The 19,148-nt window shown below is 43.0% G+C and overlaps 2 protein-coding genes across 4 annotated transcripts; one reads left to right on the top strand and one right to left on the bottom strand.

Moving 5' to 3' along the window:
• Positions 1-500: 500 nt before the first annotated feature.
• LOC118950495 (zona pellucida sperm-binding protein 4-like) lies at positions 501-1,983 on the bottom strand. Its single transcript, XM_036973751.1, has 3 exons — positions 1,306-1,983; positions 1,001-1,131; positions 501-679 (listed from the first exon to the last, which is right to left on the bottom strand). Exons 1-3 carry the CDS (start codon positions 1,353-1,355, stop codon positions 501-503), a joined length of 360 nt encoding a protein of 119 aa, XP_036829646.1. The 5' UTR covers positions 1,356-1,983.
• Positions 1,984-6,712: 4,729 nt separating this feature from the next.
• Positions 6,713-18,139, top strand: LOC118950497. Of its 3 annotated transcripts, XM_036973753.1 has the most exons (21): positions 6,887-7,053; positions 7,153-7,211; positions 7,291-7,371; positions 7,472-7,596; positions 8,237-8,380; positions 8,686-8,784; positions 8,895-9,056; positions 9,196-9,295; positions 9,425-9,645; positions 10,293-10,449; positions 10,638-10,861; positions 11,157-11,277; positions 11,594-11,790; positions 11,905-12,019; positions 12,242-12,411; positions 12,507-12,604; positions 12,766-12,896; positions 13,219-13,408; positions 17,601-17,742; positions 17,850-17,946; positions 18,016-18,139. In XM_036973753.1, exons 1-21 carry the CDS (start codon positions 7,031-7,033, stop codon positions 18,087-18,089), a joined length of 2,730 nt encoding a protein of 909 aa, XP_036829648.1. In that variant the 5' UTR covers positions 6,887-7,030; the 3' UTR covers positions 18,090-18,139. The 3 variants fall into 3 exon arrangements, with proteins under 3 accessions (XP_036829649.1, XP_036829648.1, XP_036829650.1); XM_036973754.1 differs by lacking the exons at positions 6,887-7,053; positions 7,153-7,211 and adding an exon at positions 6,713-6,740; XM_036973755.1 differs by lacking the exon at positions 7,153-7,211 and having other exon boundaries at positions 6,892-7,053.
• Positions 18,140-19,148: the final 1,009 nt, after the last annotated feature.

Below are 19,148 nucleotides of genomic sequence, written 5' to 3'. Positions count from 1 at the left end.
CCAAAATGGATTGACCTATATCTTGCAACTCTGTTTAGCTTTCGTGCTACGGTTGTATTGGATTTTTGATTAGTTAACTGTAAACTACTTGTCATGTGTACGCCGTAACAAGTACAAAGATTTGCCACATGCTGAAGTGGCCAAACTAAGTTAAGACCTCAGGAAACGGGCGCAGTGAATGGCATTCTGGGATTAGGGAGTTATTTTATATTTTCTAAACTAGATTTACATGTTCCAATGGTACGCTGCAGGGACCACTCAGTGATAACAAGCATGTGATCAGAATCTCCCATAAGTGTTAAATTGGGTGTAGATCTGGTGACAGACCGCACATGGCTCACATCTTTTTTTAAGCTCAAACCATTGTGACCACTCATGACCTATGGATGGGGGCATAGCCACGGTAGCCAAAATAAATGGCCTGCCAAGTATGATAGGTTGCTAATTACTCAGGAACCACACCTGTGGAATAACACTTGTTTAGGCCCTAAAACAACAAGTTACCCATTAATGATGAGATTCCAACGGGGTCGGGAGCCGCGGTCCTCGTTGAGGGTGGCCCAGCAGTGGACCTTGGGGTCAGAGGACCTGGTCAGCTCCACCTCAAAGTGCAGAGGCTGTCTCAGGTACCTCACCACTGGATAGTCCTCCTCCTGGTGGAACGTGTTATACGAGGCGTCTGGAACACAGAACAAGACAACCGGGGGTCGTGTTCAGTGGGCACCATCTGAACTTGTCCATTAAGAAAAGCTTGTTTATAATATCCTGTTGTGCCCCGATGAACACAAGCCATTTATAGCCAACACTGCCAACACTACCCCCCCCCCCCCCCCCCCCCCCCCCCCCGCCCACCAGAGGCTTCTGACAAATTCCCAAATCAGCTCCTCACCGTTACTACATAGCCATACCTGTAGATCTCAGAACGCAAGAGTAATATATCACAAGGCTTACATTTTTGGGAATGGTTGAAAGTTGAAATTCTGAATTTGTACACGCTTACCCTGAGCGAGTCTCATTCTGACCATTAGTCGACCAGTCCCAGTCTCTGCAAAAGGCTCGTTGTCACGCAGCCTGGTCAGGAAGGCCAATGTGCGAGTGATGTTGACCACATAGTAGCAGGAAACCTTTAACCTTAAAAGAGTATGCAACTTCAATAGGGGAAATATGCAACTTCAATAGGGGAACTTCAAGCAGTGGAGTGGACACAGTGGTAGTAGAGGCACACTTTCCCTGTATACAAAGTATTGAGCAATTGGTGAAGGAAAAAGAGCTAATAGCTACAATTGTGATGCGTAATGCATTTACTGATATTCCTCCTCTGAAGACTTCAATGAGATTTCGTTCTCATACAGCATGAATTGTTGATAAACTATGTAGTAGAGGGGAATTGCTTATTACGGCCTACAGAAGCAAACAGTCCATAAATACACAGTACCCATCACCTCAGGGTAATAGTCATTTTACCTTCCTGGTGGTGCCACAGGAGTTCACAGTGAAGTGGAAGTAGGTAAGCGATCGTCACTGTAGGTGGGACCACAGGCGGGATCGCTCAGGGTCAGCTGACCGGGGTTCAGAACGGGAGCAGACTCCACCTTCACCGCCAGCGCAGTCATCGTTCCATTAGAGAAACACTATTGGAGGTGGGGGAGCAATAGACAGGTAGCCATCAGACCTGGGTTCTGTATTTGTTACACTTAATTGAGCTTGCCGAGCACAGTAGAACCAATGGAATAGCACCAAATGTGCAAACCATGCCCATCTGGTTCTCCAGATTGAATTGATGAATACACCTGAAGTCGTAAAATGTCTAACTAGTAATTTGTTATGCTAACTATCTAGCAAGAGGTTGCATAGCAACAGCATCAACTTCCGGTTGACAGGTGAAGAGCTAGTACACGCGACTGAAAGCATACTGTTCGTTTACAGGTTGGAACAACGTATTTCGTATGTTTTTGCGGTCCTTTTTTGGAACCCTATAAGCTTAAATGTTGCGGCATCCTGCAGCACATCTTGCGTGGTTCCGCATAATTCTATGGCACGTTATTTAAGTGTCAGCCAAGACGCAATTTACCACAATCTGCCACCATCTACCACAAACGGTGGCTCCATAAGCTCAAAACTTTCAAAAGTAAGAACCACTGTACATCTGACAACGTTATCAGATGTAACATTTTACTGGTTGTCTCAGATAAAAAAAATACTACTACTTTGTTCTCCGGTACCTCTTCTCCCTGCCTGTTTGTTCTTCTAGATTCTCCCCTTCCATCTATGTCCCCATCTGTGGCAAATCCACCCATGTCTCCTTTTCCGAACATTTTCCACCAAAAAATGTGTACAGTCTTGTAGGTAGACTCATCACTGATCCTTTCACCTTCATCCATCTCAGACGTACTCTCATCTGGGCTACCTGCACAGCCTACCTCAGTACAGATGTGCAGATCCACCAACCAAACGCACCACTACATTCACTTCCGAAACCGAATGTTTTGATCGAACACAACATTTTTTTAATAATAATAATTCAATGTCAGATTCCGCACTCATCTGGTACATTGTGATTCAAACTGTAGCCCAAATGAGCGTGCTCTGGTGTCAATGCTCATCGGGAGAAGTCCTCAACTTCAAAACTTTGTTTTCTACAGCAAAGCTGGCTAACCTTACGTATTCACTACTGCACTTGTTTATTGCAATTGAATGGTAAAAACACATCCAAGAAACACCCACATCAAACCACACCCCCAAGACAATTCTTGTTTGCCTTCAGTCATAGCCGCTAGCATTTCTTAATGAGCATTGATGAAACACGAGCTGTGCTCGAATACCCATACTAACATACTGTATACTACATACTTAATGAGTATATACTGCATACTATATATTATTAGTTCATTTTAGTATACTGTAAACGAACAGTATGCTTTCAATTGCGCGTACTAGCTTTTCACCTGTCTACCGGAAGCTGATGCTGTTGCTATGCAACCTCTTGCTAGCTATCTAGCATAACAAATTACTGGTTAGACATTATATGACTTCAGGTGTGTTCTTAAATTCAATCAGGAGTTCCAGAATGCGCACATGAATTCAGAGCGTTGTCAGATTGTCTGTTTGTAAATTCAGAGCAGAGTAGACAGCCAGAGCGAATTTACGAAAGCACCCGAATGTCCATTGAGAACGCACAATGACTATACCATTTAGCTAAGCTCAGAATGACGGGAATAATCACGTCAAACATTGGGTAGTTAGTTAGATAGCCTATAGTTATTATTTTGTCAAGTTTGATCTATAAGTAGCCAACTAACGTTAGGTATCTAGCTAACAACATACCGGTACATACTGCTGTACTGATAAAGCTATGTGGTTCGTAAGACCAGTGTAGCTAACAAATTGTTAGCCAATATAACGTGTAAGTTAACTTATTTAAAAAGTAATTACTTTATTACATTGCTCAACATTTTCTTAATATTTGTCATAATTAGTTAAAGCAATGAATTTGTATCCGCTCTCGTTGTACTTCGACTGCATATTTCCTGCCATTTTCAACAAATCTGGAAACGATGTGAAGCCACGCCCATTTTCTGAAGAATTGCATTATTGGCCCTAAAGTACGGAAATAGTGTCCTCTTCGTGTATTCCTCATATTTTGGCGAATTTAGTACGACATCCTGGAACATTTGGCATACTAAATATATCCATAGTATTTTTTTATTTCTATTTTATTTCACCTTCATTTAACCAGTTAGGCTAGTTGAGAACAAGCTCTCATTTACAACTGCAACCTGGCCAAGATAAAGCAAAGCAGTTCGACACATACAACAACACAGAGTTACAGATGGAATAAACAAACATACAGTCAATAATACAGTAGAAAAAGTCTATATACAGTGTGTGCAAATAAGGAAAGGATAAGGGAGATAAGGCAATAAATAGGCCATGGTGGCGAAGTAATTACAATATAGCAATTAAACACTAGAATGATAGATGTGCAGAAGATGAATGTGCAAGTAGAGATACTGGGGCGCAAAGGAGCAAGATAAATAAATAAATACAGCAAGGGGATGAGGTAGTTGGATGGGCTGTGTACAGATGGGCTGTGTACAGGTGCAGTGATCAGTGAGCTGCCCTGACAGCTGGTGCTTAAAGCTTAGTGAGGGAGATCTGAGTCTCCAGCTTCAGTGATTTTTGCAGTTCGTTCCAGTCATTGGCAGCAGAGAACTGGAAGTAAAGGCTGCAAAAGGAAAAATTGGCTTTGGGGGTGACCAGTGAGATTTACCTGTTGGAGCGTGTGCTCTGGGTGGGTGCTGCTATGGTGACCAGTGAGCTGACATAAGGCGGGGCTTTACTTAGCAGAGACTTGTAGATGACCTGGAGCCAGTGGGTTTGGCGACGAGTATGAAGCGAGGGCCAGCCAACGAGAGCGTATAGGTTGCAGTGGTGGGTAGTAAATGGGGCTTTTGGATTGGAGATGCTTAATGTGAGTCTGGAAGGAGAGTTTACAGTCTAACCAGACACTTAGGTATTTGTAGTCCACATATTCCAAGTCAGAACCGTCCAGAGTAGTGATGCTGGACAGGCGGACAGGTGCGGGCAGCGATCGGTTGAAGAGCATGCATTTAGTTTTACTTGCATATAAGAGCAGTTGGAGGCCACGGAAGGAGAGTTGTATAGCATTGAAGCTCATCTGGAGGTTAGTTAACACAGTGTCCAAAGAAGGGCCAGAGGTATACAGGTATACTATGATATATTTCTACAGGTATACTATGACCAATAAGCATACTAAATACTCAATTCATGTCACAAACAGTACAGTTAGTGCGAGTATTCGAACACAGCTAAGGCCAAATCAGGAAGTGCAGTCACCTTTTAATCCTGAATGACAATTGTCTTGCCTCATAGAGATAGATAAATCTTCTTAGGGCTGATCGATATGACAACAGCCAGTGAAAGTGCAGGGCGCCAAATTCCAAAGAACAGAAATCTCATAATTAAAATTCCTCAGACATACAAGTATTTCACACCATTTTAAAGATACACTTCTTGTTAATCCCACCACAGTGCCCGATTTCAAATAGGCTTTACGGCGAAAGCATCACTAACGATTATGTTAGGTCAGAGCCAAGTCACAGAAAAAAACAGTCATTTTTCCAGCCAAAGAGAAGAGAGTCACAAAAAATCAGAAATAGAGATAAAATGAATCACTAACCTTTGATGTTCTTCATCAGATGACACTCGTAGGACTTCATGTTACACAATACATGCATGTTTTGTTCGATAAAGTTAATATTTATGTCAAAAGAATCTCAGTATACGTTGGAGCGTTATGTTCAGTAGTTCCAAAAACATCCGGTGATTTTGCAGAGAGCCACATCAATTTACAGAAATACTTATACTAAATGTTGATGAAAATAAAATTGTTATGCACAGAATTAAAGATATACTTCTGCTTCATGCAACCGCTGTGTCAGATTTCAAAAAAAAAAAAAATCTTTACGGAAAAAACAAACCATGCAATAATCTGAGTACGGCGCTCAGAGCCCAAACAAGCCAAAAAGATATCCACCATATTGTGCAGTGAACAGAAGTCAGAAATAACATGATAAATATTCACTTACCTTTGATGATCTTCATCAGAATGCACTCCCAGGAATCCCAGTTCCACAATAAATGTTTGTTTTGTTCGATAATGTCCATCATTTATGTCCAAATAACTACTTTTGTTAGCGAGTTTTGTAAACAAATCCAATCTCACGAAGTGTGTTCATTAGGAGCAGACGAAATGTCAAAAAGTTCCGTTACAGTCCGTAGAAACATGTCAAACGATGTATAGAATCAATCTTTAGGATGTTGTTCAAATAAATCTTCAATAATGTTCCAACCGGAGAATTCCTTTGTCTGTAGAATTGCGATGGAACAGAGCTCGCTCTCATGTGAACGAGCGTCACGAGCTCAAGGCATTCTGCCAGACTTCTGACTCATTCCCCTCTCATTCGCCCTCACCTCACAGTAGAACAAGGTTATAAAGACTGTTGACATCTAGTGGAAGCCTGTTGACATCTAGGAAGTGCAACATGACCAATATCCCACTGTGTCTTCAATAGGGAATCAGTTGAAAAATGACCAACCTCAGATTTCCCACTTCCTGGTTGGATTTTTTTCTCAGGTTTTTGCCTGCCATATGTGTTCTGTTATACTCACAGACATCATTCAAACGGTTTTAGAAACTTCAGAGTGTGCATATCTTAGCTTCTGGGACTGAGTAGCAGGCAGTTTACTCTGGGCACCTTTGGACAACTTATTCAGCCAAGCTACTCAATACTGCCCCCAGCCATAAGAAGATAAAAGACTCATCTATGCATCTGTGCCAATATAGTGTCTGTGACAGCATGGGCAGCGCCATTGAGGCTATCTTCATATTAAAGTAGTAACATTTCTTCTTCACAATTGTCTGAGCCCTTCTGATGACCTGATGGGACATGACTTCAACAGGGTCACCAGTAGGGCTCAGCCAATGAAGTTGGTAGTCCCACCCAGTTGATTACATTCAAATTGTGAAAGTGCATGCAAATGCAGCATTTTGGCCATTAGAGGCCAATATCTTTCTCTCTGTCTGGGCTACAATTGTAGACGGTTGGGTAATTATGCGTTTCACCTGTGAAAGGCTGTTGTGCTGCTAATGAGGGAGTTCTATTAACCTGAGCCGAGACGCACCGGTCCATGGCCCCTGACATGAATGGATAAAAGCGGTGAGGGCGGAGCACCCTTCTAAAATTGAACAGTAGCCTTACATTTAGGGTTTTGTCCTAACACTACACAGCTGATTCAGATTAACAAAGCTGGATGATTATTTGAATCAGCTTTGTAGGGCTAGGGGAATAAAAAGAAAATGTGCAGCCCTTTGGGGTTCAGGTGACTGAGTGTGGGAAGCCTTTGTCATAGGGTAGAAGTTGCATACCCCTGGGCTGTAGGCTGCACACTTTGGGTCAAATATCAGGTTCTGTAGCTGTGTATTTTATCGGAACAAATCTGTTCCACAATGATTATTTTCCTTAGCTCAGGGTAAGTAGTAGCAGGCCTAGGAGAGTCTTATGCGACGCAAACATTTGAGTTGTGTTCTTCCTCCTTTTAATCAATCATAATTTGTCAAATCCCTTACAGGTTGTTTTGCCTATTGATGGCAGCTGTGGGCATACAAGCACAACAGCCACATTCTATAAGTATGCATTTTGCACCCTGCAAATTTAAGCACTAAGCGTTTGACAATATTTTATTTTTAACTAACCTTTCCTATTCCAGATGACCTCAACGCTGAATGCCTTGGTAACGTTATTCGTTTGAGTGTCGCTCCTCTTTTTGAAGAGGTTGATGCTGTCTTCAGTGAGTTTGCCTCTTTATGATTCTCTTTCTCTCCTTTCATAATTCATGGCTTGATATTGCTTGTCAACTATTGTGTTCACACCATCTCCATCCCTTCCAGATGACACACAAATCATAAACCTGACGCCTGGCCTTGCTACTCAGTGTGGATTCAGCTTTAAATTTGACCCCATGGGGAATGCCATGTTTTTTGCTTCTCTTCAAAACTGCTTTTCCCAAAACATGGTAACCCTAGTAACTGTAGTGTTTGCTTGTACTTCAAATGGACAGTTTGCCTTTCAGTGTCACTGCATTTGCAACTCATACTGTAGCAATGTAATTTTATTTACCTTTGACATGGAGTCATGCTGAGACCAGGCTCTTTTGCAGATGAGCCCTGTATACAAAGATACAAGTCAATATTTGCATCACTAGATGGAAATAATTAAACACATTCTTCAGTAAAAAGGTCCTCAATAAGCCTGAGTTGTTGCTGTAGAGGTGCTAATACATACAATTTAGCGCATGGAGGTTATTAGAAGTACGGTTCCAGAAACATCGACGCAGTTTGACTTAACTCTGTGGATATCAAAAGGATCTCCATTGTTAGCCACCCCTGGGTCTGGTATCTCTTACCTCTAAGTTAACGATGACGTAAGGTACAGCAGAAGTTTATGGAGGGCTTTCAGAGGGCCAGCCAACTTTCTGATACAGACTGCAGTGATGTGAACTATTGAGCTCTTCTCCTGTAGTGTGGCTTCAATACAGTGGCAGCTGCATTCATATAGCCAATTTTGCCACAGTCTATAACTTGCATGAATGTCACCTGAATTTTGTTTTTTGCAATATAGTGAAGGCTTTTTTTTCTCTTCCCCCTTCATTTTAGGATGATAAGATGTTCAGCTTGGTCATGCAGTTCAGGCTGCCAGGAAACCACATGACTGAAGACCCTGTGTATAGAGTGGGAAAAACTTGTAGCTACACCCCCTGGACCTCCCGAGAGATTCTGTGTGACCGCAACTACATGGAGGCAAGTGAGCAGAGCATGCCCCAATGGACATGTTTACAGTCGCGCTTGTCATACTGCCTGTATAAATGATCTGTCTTAGAGCTACAACTGTCCAGTGTTTTCACTTCTTCTGCAACACAACCTAGAGGTCTTGACTCTCAATTCCACTCGCCTCTTCAAAATGCACATAGGAGAACTTTAGAGGTGAGGAATTTTGGCCTATTCTCAATGCATTTAAGGAGGGGAGTGGACAGATTGAGAACTGGCCCTTGATTTCCTATTGTATGGGAGGGAGAAAATGCATAGGGAATAATGGCCTTCTCTAGGTGTCTGTCAGAAGGACTCTTCCAGACATCCAAACCGTCCCCGAACAGACCACTGGGGGCCCGAAAGCAAAGAGCGGCAACTTCCGTAGAGGAGCTGAGGTAGCCATATTTCAGTTTCTGTAATTTCACTACAACATGACAGGATGGCGCTAAACAATGTGCGTTTGTTGACAATTTTGTTTAATTCATGTTTCCATTTCCTGAGACAGGCTGTTGCTTCAGGATACAAAATGACAGCAGTCGTCTTTAGTCCTAGCAAGAATGTCATGAATGTGGATGAGGTCCAAAGAAAGGGCTATGCAATAGCCAACACTCCCACACGGCTGGTGTTAAGAAGCCCTCATAATGCAGAAGAGACATACCTCCAGAATGTAAGCTGACCTCCATGAACTGGGTCATGTTCAGTAGAGCAAACATTTGGAAACGGTGGCCCTACCTGAACTCTGCAACATATTGTTAATACGGTGTGCCCTACTGAACATGGCCCTGATGTGGTTGCCCCCTGAACAGGTAGCTGGGGTTCCGATGCGGGTGCTCTCAACCTCAACCTTCTTTGAGCAGAAGTGGCTGGTTACTCGAGTAGATGCCACAGCTGTTTGTCCAACACCAGGTTGAGTGTGAAATAATTTAAGATCCTATAAGCCCAGTTCTTAATTGGCTCCAGACAAGACTTTCATGTAGTGTTCAGTTGGGAAAATGTTCTGTTTTGATGTGCCCTTGGCTTCTTGTTTCACTGCAGAGGCAGTGGCCTTTACTCCAGAAGTGATCACCTGGTACATGCCCAAGCACATAGACCCACTTTTCTCCTCTGATGCCTTCACCATGTTGGAGGTGTACATGGGAATTGACGCTAAGAGGCTGGACACTGAGGAAATGGCTGCCAGAAACTACTCTGTTTTAGTCACAGAGGCTCATATTATTGTTGAAATTCCGGTGGGGGCGGTTGGCGGCTATTTCAAGGTCAGCATTGGATTAGTAAAATGTTCCTGTTTAATTTCTGTCTTATTTGTAGAGCCCTTTTTACTACAGCAGTTGTCAGTGCTTTGCAGTAACCCTTTGCCATCTCTCATGGGTAAACTCCTAGAAAGGTTGTCTTGTGTAAAATGTTTCTTATTGAGCAATTGTCTGCTTAATCAGGCTAATATACAATGGATTGCAGAATTGTGTGAATTTTGCATAAAATTACATTTAAACATACTCTACCGCTTGTCTTTGCAGTTTGTCCTTTAGCCGCTTGAAATTTGAGACCAAATATCCACACTAAAGTATTGTTTACCTGACTTTTTAGGTAGCCGGTAGCTTTGCCACTCAACTGAATGCAAGGAACACTCGGCTGCTGTTTACATATTGTGCAAGTGTTTACTTTACGTGTCAGTTGCTCTGAAAATGCGCACCGCCGGAAATGCAAGTTGCCAACCATACACCTACCAGCTCTCAAGTCTGGTAACCAATACTTTCCTTTGGATATTTTGTCTTAAATTACGAGCGGCAAAAAGACAAGCGGTAGAATAATTGTATTTAACATTCTGGCTTATAAGGAACATTTACCTTTTTTTGCACTCCAATTGTGTATTACAGCCTGACTGCATCCCTCGTCTCCCTTACAGAGCCATATTCAGGATGACCAGTACTTTGTCACTTACACCATTGAGCCCATGCTTGAGTTGCTGTGGATCGAGGAGGTCGCACACGAGGACACCAGCTATAAAGTCCTCTTCCCTATCACAACACCTCTGATGGCCAGGCCTCCACAAGTTCGCAACTGTGAGTCTGGTTTAGTTGAATAGTGCCTATGGTAATTTGGGATGCCTGGGTTGTTCATTAGGCACAAAACAGAAGGAAATGTACTGAAACGGGGAGGCAATACCTGGACTTACCCAATAACAAATGTCAATTTTCAACTTCCATTGTACCGCATTTCAAAATGTTTTCCTTTGTTTGCCAATGAACAGACACTCCCTTAGACACAGTTCCTGAGCAGGCAGTGTTTGTGCTTGAGTTGGGGACCTTCAACCTTGATGTGGAGCTGCTGAACATCACCTTTCCCACCATGGTGCTAACTGTTGCAGAGTGCAACGCCAGGGGTTTCAATGTTCGGGAGCAGAGATCCCCGGACAACACCTTGAAGACCTTCAGGCTGGAGGTGCCCTTCTCAGACCCGGTGGTCTTTAAGGAGGTGTGTTTCTGTTAAATGCAAAGCCACACGCAGTGATTTGTACATGCCCTAATAAGTGGGCCACCAACAAAATATAAATGGCACAGATGTATTTTGTATCCCTCATTTACTCAAGTGTTTCCATTATTTTGGCAGTTGTGTGCATTTGATGTAGAGGAATGAGGGCAACGTTACTTTAAGTAAATAGTTTGTTTTAATAGTACCCATGTGTACTTAGTTGTCAGTTGATGTTGACTAGCGTTCTGTTACAACAATAATGCTGCCCAATTGACCAATGCTTTTAACTTCACTACAGAGAAGGGCGGAACAAGGTGTCACAACCTTCACTCTTCAGCTGATCTACGGCCTGGTCATCTTTCCAGAGTACGCGCCTTTCTCTCACTCTGCCGTTGTGGACGCTGTACTGCTGGACATTGGTATGTCTCTGGACTACTCCAAACTACTATTGAATGGTTTCCTCTCGTTAATGATTGCCCTGAAAGGAAATTGGCAGTGAAAGCCCAACTAGCCATACTGTAGGGTTTTTCTATGCGGTCTCTCTACAAAGAAAATGTTAAGCTTTAGAGTAGTTGGACCCAGTTGTCCTGTTCCTGATTTGCCAGGATCGTTTTTATTCAGTCCCACCGTAGCAAAACATTTTGCAATCTAAACAAGGGTTTCGTCTTGACAAGTTCAAGTAGTACCTTGTTTTTTGTGCTTAATAATTGAACACAACCCTGTTTGTCCTTGTAGTGCCACCTTCAGTCACTGGCAACTGTGATCAGGAGAACTTCCACATCACTGTGGACTACAGGAACCAAGAGCCCTTTTTTGTGGTCTTGGTTGGCAAGCGGCTGCTTAACCATGAGTTTGCTCAACAGTATTTAACAGAGGGCGACACAGACTTCACCATCACGTTGCCCTTCTCTTCGCCGGACGCAGTGTTTGAGGTACGACTCTCTCCCAAAACATGTTAACCTAAATTGCTGCAGCTAGCCTCGCTTTCCTTACCCTGTGTACATGCATACAATATTGGACTAATGAACTCTCCCATTGGTTCCCAGTCAGTTCACTCGTCCTCTGTCAGGAGCAGACTGGATGTGGCTCTGTTGAATCCTTACAACAACATGACCATCAAATACTTTTCCCTGGCTTGCAGCTTCCTCAAAACGCTGACTGGTTGGTTCTCAAACAATTACTTCTGATAAATAGTCGTTTAACATGGTTACCAAACCTGGGTTCCTTGCAAATACTGTGAGTCTAATAGTAGTGCCAGATGGGCATGGTTTGCACTTTTGGTGCTATTCCATTGGTTCTACTGTGCTCGGCAAGCTCAATAAGTGTAACAAATGCAGAACCCAGGTCTGATGGCTACCTGTCTTTTGCTCCCCTACCTCCAAGAGTGTTTCTCTAACGGAACGATGACTGCGCTGGCGGTGAAGGTGGAGTCTGCTCCCGGTCTGAACCCCGGTCAGCTGACCCTGAGCGACCCCGCCTGTGGTCCCACCTACAGTGACGATCGCGTCGCCTACTTCCACTTCACTGTGAACTCCTGTGGCACCACCAGGAAGGTACAATGACTATTACCCTGAGGTGATGGGTACTGTGTATTTACGGACTGTTTGCTTCTGCAGGCTGTAATAAGCAATTCCCCTCTACTACATAGTTTATCAACAATGTCATGCTGTATGAGAACGAAATCTCCTTGCCAGATGAACTTGAGGTGAAGCGGAATGCCACGACGTCTTCAGGGGAGGAATATCAGTAAGTGCATTACGCATTACAATTGTAGCTGTTATAGGGCATTTTTTTTCTTCACCAATTGCTCAATACTTTGTATACAGGGAAAATGGGCCTCTACTACCAGTGTCCACTCCACTGCTTGAAGTTTCCCCTATTGAAGTTGCTCACATCCCTATTTTTAGGTTAAAGGTTTCCTGCTACTATGTGGCCAACATCACTCGCACATTGGCCTTCCTGACCAGGCCGCGTGACAACGAGCCTTTTGCCGCGACTGGGACGGGTCGGCTAATGGTCAGAATGAGACTCGCTCAGGGTAAGCGTGCACAAATTCAGAATTTTAACTTGACCCCTAGCCTCTAAAAGTATCTTGGAAGGTCTCCTTTACAAAACCATTCCCAAAAATCTAAGCCTAATGATATTTCTCTTGCTTTCTGAGATCTACAGGTATGGAGTAACGGTGAGGTGCTGATTTGGGAATTTGTTAGAAGCCTCTGGTGGGGGGTGGGTAGTGTTTGCTATAAATGGCTTGTGTTCATCGGGGCACAACAGGATATGATAAACGAGCATTTCTTAATGGACAAGTTCAGATGGTGCCCACTGAACACGACCCCCGGTTGTCTTGTTCTGTGTTCCAGACGCCTCGTATAACACGTTCCACCAGGAGGAGGACTATCCAGTGGTGAGGTACCTGAGACAGCCTCTGCACTTTGAGGTGGCGCTGACCACGTCCTCTGATCCCAAGGTAGCGCTGGTGCTTGACCACTGCTGGGCCACCCTCAACGAAGACCGCGACTCCCGACCCCGGTGGAATCTCATCATTAATGGGTAACATGTTGTTTTTGGGCCTAAACAAGTGTTATTCCACAGGTGTGGTTCCTGAGTAATTAGCAACCTATCATGCTTGGCAGGCCATTTACTTTGGCTACCGTGGCTATGCCCCCATCCATAGGTCGAGTGGTCACAATGCTTAAAAACGATGTGAGCCATGTGCGGTCTGTCACCAGATCTCCACCCAATTTAACACTTATGAGAGAATCTGGCGCGTGTTATCGCTGAGTAATCCCTGCAGTGTATCATTGGAACTGCATCAATGTATGCTGCATCAAACGACTCTAAACCGCATTGTCTGAAAAGCATCTAAGAAATGTTTTGTACTGATGAGAAATAAAGGTCTTCACAACTTTATTCCACCTTTGCTTGTAAAACATAAATGTTAACGTTATCTAGTCTAAATAACAGGTTGACTTGTTTTACAGTGATGCGGTACAAGGGAGCCATGTAAATCTAGTTTAGAAAGTATGGAATCCATGTTTGTCAAGCAAGAACTCCTAGAATGCTGTTCACTGCGCCCGTTGCCTGAGATCTTAACTCAGTTTGGCCACTTCAGCATGTGACTAATCTTTGTACTTGTTACGGCGTACACATGACAAGTAGTTTACAGGTAACTATTCCAAAAGCCAATTGTTGTCACCTCCCCAAATACAACCGTAGCACGAAAGCTAAACAGAGTTGCAAGATATAGCACAATCCATTATTGGGGGTTAAGTCCTTGGGGGAAGGTATTGTGAAGAGGATGATGCAGGAAATATTACTAAGATCTGGGAATTTATCAACAATAAATGGCGGAAGACTATATAAGCTATATACCCCTGGAAAGGGGGGGGGGGGGGGGGGGGGGGGGGGTCTGATCTGGCAACCCTGAGGTACCATAGTCTACACTCTGATGCCGTGTTCAAATCAACTAACGATTTCAGTGCATTCAAGACAATGGGGTACTCCAGTTGCGATCACCATAAGTCTGACATACGTGAACATGAACCTGACTGCATTGTATGGCGTTAGCATTAGCTCATATTCAGTGCCACCTTCAAGTGTTTTACACACGTGTCCATTACAATCTAGGCAAGAATCAGAATGCATTAATAAAACGCTGAGTACATTATACTTACGGTACGCTACAGTAGAAACGACAACACGTTACACAGAAAATAAGACTTTGATAGGAATGCACGCATGTTCACAGTTAATTGTAAGGAAGGCAATACATGTGCAAGGACGGTATACTTGATCTGGGGAAGTGCTTGGGCTTTCTTTTGAAGGAAAGTTTGTCCAGCTCATTAAATTCTCAAATCGAAATGGTCTGCAACAGTGAAATGGGCGCCCTTTGTGAATGAGGCAAAATTAGATGTTGAAACGGCCTATAGAAAAATCGCCTTGGACTGAGGTCAGCGCGGGTTGAATGTCCACATGTTGGAACGGTGAGTGCATTCTGACCACGTGCATAAAATCAACTCCCACTGGGGCGACTGTTTAAGATATTTGGAACTTGTGTGTGTGTGTGTGAAAAGGTTAATGTTGGCATTACCTACACCTTTTTACTCAATGTTATCCTTTTGGTTTGCTACAGTTCAGTGTTGTGCCAAGCTGATGGTCAGTCGACTGGAAATCAAGAGCGGCTGGCAAGCTTGGCTTGCTTTTCCGGTTGGTTTCAAACAACTGCTCTTAACACTGACTGAATAGTTGTTTGGGTTGAATTCAGGCACAAGTGACCTCTTGTGTTTAAATCAGTTATTGCACTAAACCTAAAGGATGGTTCAGATGCCTGTGCAGCATGGATGTTTGAAACTGAATAGGATCAGTTGACAGGATCCCCAGAAGTTGATGCCACTTTCAATGGAATTTCCTGTCCTAGAGGAATGCGCTAATTGGGAGTTTCTAAACATGAACAAATACCACGGTCAAGTGTAGCAGCGTCTTGCTAACCTTATTTAGCTAGCTAATGTTCATATTAAAAAAAGTTACTACATTTTTGATTTGGGTGAGCACTTTGCTACAGATGGACACGCTGGCCTAATTTTTATCTCAAGAATTTAAATTGGGTTACTATTGAAAGATGACTTATTTTTCCTACATTGTAATGGGCTACAATGACTTTGACCATGATTATGCACGCTGCAAATGACACTTTATTTTGCGGGTGCCTTTTCAGTATCTGGATGCATGTTACACCAAGCAGTGTAGTGAAGCAACTTTATTGGTCAAAACCATTCATTTGGGGGATCGGTTTGCAAATACTATCAAATCACGCAATTTTACCATTTTTATGAAATGGTATCAAAAACCTAAATTTGGCAATGTGGACACGGAGTAACTTTACAGCTGTTTATTAAATCAGCAATGTCATAGCAGTTTAAAAAAAAACAAGCTGAAAATGTTTTGTAGATCATAGGAAAAGACAACATTCACATGGCTGTGCAAAAAATGGGTAGTTCAGATTTGTCACTTCAGCTGCAACTATCTTGCTGTGCAAAATCCTGACCATCGTCTGTCAGCTCAAGTGGATTTGTACTGGTGTGGGCGTTTGTCTCAATGTAACATCTTCAGATTTCACAAATTCCTTTTTTGCTAATATCGGGCAGTTAAACAGTAAAGGATAAACCTCCCAAAGATGCAAATTGCTCTGGCGCATTGCATAATTCTTGTTTAAAATGAAGTACTTGTGTTGAAAAATATGATTGCCTTGATACCGACTGTCTATTCGGCAACTTTGGTTAAACCACGGTCAATTGATCAATATTCAGGTCGCCTGTAGTCTTAAAATTCTGGATAATTTAGAATTTTAAGAACCATTTAGAGGGACGTTTCACCTCATGTCAATGGAATTGAATATTCATGTTTGACATCCGTCATTTAACAAGCCATTGCAGTAGACATAAATAAATATTGTTGACGGAAAGCCCAATTTCTGTTCTTTAAAATAAAAACGTACTAAATCAGATTCATCCAGGTCTGATGGGCCAAAAGATCAGAAATGACAAACCACTGTCGTGACCTTGAATTATCTGAGGACTGTTAAATTGTTAAGCGACTCTAAATGAATCATGTTAGGATTTGGGGTGCCGAGGAAGCGGTTTTAAAGTTACCGTCTCCCGACTTAAACTCTAGACGGTAGAAATCTATTAAATTGATAGTGAACTTATGAACCATTACATCGTATCCTCCTTGCAGCTGCAGAAACCCCAGCCTTATGATTCAGTACTATACAAGTTGGTTTAATTGAATTACTAGCTAACTAAATAACACAGGCTAAACACACAGGTGACACAATATGACGGCTTGTTACAAGGTTTCTCCCCCCCCCCGTTCCGTAAGGGACACTTATCGTTGATACGTCTTTGAACACACGAACCGGCACCAGCTTGGAGTAAAAGCATGAATGTATTTGAGGGATGCCGCTGTGGAAAGGTAGGTGGCTTGTCTTCTCTCTGATTGGCTACATGAGGTCACAATGTCGTTGGTTGTCCGTGGCTCCAATGACTAGTCTTGAACAGAACTACAGGATGGATTGTTCTGGAAGATGGGCTAATCAACCCTGTCACTGATTCCTCAGTGGGTGATGAGTAGGATGGTTTGGATATAGTAGCAGAATGGTCCCACTTATGTTCATTTTTCTAGGTACTTGTGAGTTTAGGAAAGTTCTGAACGTGTAGCTTGCGCCTCACGGTTTTCTGGTCTAATGTTAATTTCTATTACCGTTCCTCTTATGCACTCTGGCCGCCGGGGACGCTTCTGTCAGTCTGACCCGCTCTGATGTTCCTCGTGGCATGGCTACTTACTATGCACATTTTCTAGGGGTGTTTCTCTAACACGTTCAAAAGTGAATACTGGAACAATATTTCTAGCAGAAGACTGGTCAGATTAGCTATAGAAAATGAATGTCATATTGGTTTTTATTTTGTGATTTTTACTAGAAACGTGCTCACTCTACAGGTAGGAAGTCTCGAGCCTTTACATGAAATATGTTTTTTCAAGACAAAGGTGATTTTTGTTGGGGAAAGCCTGTTGGCAAAAACATTACTTTAGTTCATACTGGAGGGGGAGAAAGAACCCACTTCTGCTGTAAATTGATCTGATCCTCACAGGGCAGTCATGACACCACCACAAGACTTCGTACACAAGGCGGTTGGGGTTTGCAGCGTTTTCTTGTTCCTAACTTAGTCCCTCTCTCCACTGGCAGCTGTGAGAACCCCGAGGATCCATACCGTGTTGTCTTCCACCCGGTGGTAGCTGACGCCAGGGTCCACTTCCCCCCTCACGTCAAACGCTTTGAGGCCTATATGTTTTCCTTCGCCGAGGATGCGCTTGAGCCGAGTGGCCAGGTAACAAAGTTCACCCAACAATCTTTATTGGTTAATTTTGTTTGAGTGGCAATCATCCCTTTAAAAAAAAAAAATAACATCTGACACATCAAATCTTTGATTCCTAGGTCTTTGTCCATTGTGATGTGGTCATCTGTGATGCCAGTAGTCCGTCTGGCGGCCCCTGTAGTGGACAATGTGTGAATCAGGACAACCCGAAAAGAGGTAGGTCTTGTTTTATGCTTTTCAGACCCTGGCAGACCATAACTGAACTAATAGGTTCTCTCTCAACAGGTCAACGACATGTCAAAGACCTCTTTGAGGAGCGTCATTTATATGTTTCTTCTGGATACATTCTTTGGGTGTAATGTCTTGTTCTAACATGTCAAATAAAGTGTTCTATATAAAACAATCCTAACCGTTGGAGCTACCTTAATTGTATCTGATTTGCATTTAACACCATGTCGTAGGCTTGTCATCTGACATGTATCAATCAACCCTTTTGTAAGCATGGAACTCTGAACCATCCACCGGAGGGTGATAAGTGTTGCACACCAATTTCCCATCTAGGACAAACAATGGGAAATGAAACAAGCTTTCCAATGTCCAGTAGGATGAAATGACTCAATGTTATAGCAGATGGTGGTTTGCCAAAGTGAAACCAGCAGGGCTGTGGTTGGATGCAGTGTTGGTAATTTTCAACTGAAATTACAACTTTCCTTGATACCTCTCACTAGCTTGGTTTCCATCCAAATATGGACATTTGTTCTTTAATGATATGCATGTCAATCTCTCATGGCTCAAATGGGAAGAGCTTGACTTCATCGCTACTTGTTTGTGTAAGAAGTGTTGACAAGCTGAATGTACCGAGGTGTCTGTTTTCTAAAACTACTAGCGCACAGCTCGGACACCCATGCATTCCCCATAAGACATCTCTTCACAATCTCCAAGCCCGAACTACGAAGGTAGAGCCATGAATACGCTGCAATCTATTCCGCATCAGGATAAGATTTCAACACACACCGTACGGAACAGCGGGGACTGAAGACACTCCTTTAAAAGTTGTGAGCTTGCACCGCGGGATGGCTTCATTGCTCCAGACCACCACAAGGGGGAGTTGGCGCATTTGGGTCCCAAGGCTTTGATGACCAAAGACTAATTTTGACACCAGCCACCCTTGCTTTGCGGCGCTCAACGAAGATTGCTGACAAAACAGATGGAAGTTGTCTTAACGAGTCAAGCAAATGTACAATTTGAGAGGAATGTGATAATGTAGAGACGCGGCTATATATTTTTTTGTCAAAGTTAAATTACGAAAATCTCTATTTAGCAAGTTCACACTAAGAAGTGTTAGGAGAATGAATTTGTCTTTCAGGGACTCCTGAGAACCAACAAACCAGGATGTCTTGTGAAACAGTGGATGTAAA

This window comes from Oncorhynchus mykiss, unplaced genomic scaffold (genome assembly GCF_013265735.2).
Source record: "Oncorhynchus mykiss isolate Arlee unplaced genomic scaffold, USDA_OmykA_1.1 un_scaffold_308, whole genome shotgun sequence".
In the NCBI taxonomy this organism is placed as follows: Eukaryota; Metazoa; Chordata; class Actinopteri; order Salmoniformes; family Salmonidae; genus Oncorhynchus; species Oncorhynchus mykiss.
The sequence above is the reverse complement of the archived record's forward strand: the minus strand, read 5'-3'. Positions and strand labels throughout refer to the sequence as shown.

Bases quoted from the DNA above. Each gene is read 5' to 3' on its own strand.
- LOC118950495 (XM_036973751.1), bottom strand. From the start codon at position 1,355: ATGCTGTATGAGAACGAAATCTCATTGAAGTCTTCAGAGGAGGAATAT. The intron at 1,132-1,305 runs GTAAATGCATTA...TACTCTTTTAAG, and splicing joins TCTTCAGAGGAGGAATATCA to GTTAAAGGTTTCCTGCTACT. The intron at 680-1,000 runs GTAAGCGTGTAC...TCTGTGTTCCAG, and splicing joins CAGAATGAGACTCGCTCAGG to ACGCCTCGTATAACACGTTC.
- LOC118950497 (XM_036973753.1), top strand. From the start codon at position 7,031: ATGATTATTTTCCTTAGCTCAGG. The intron at 7,054-7,152 runs GTAAGTAGTAGC...AATCCCTTACAG, and splicing joins ATTATTTTCCTTAGCTCAGG to GTTGTTTTGCCTATTGATGG. The intron at 9,646-10,292 runs GTCAGCATTGGA...TCTCCCTTACAG, and splicing joins CGGTTGGCGGCTATTTCAAG to AGCCATATTCAGGATGACCA.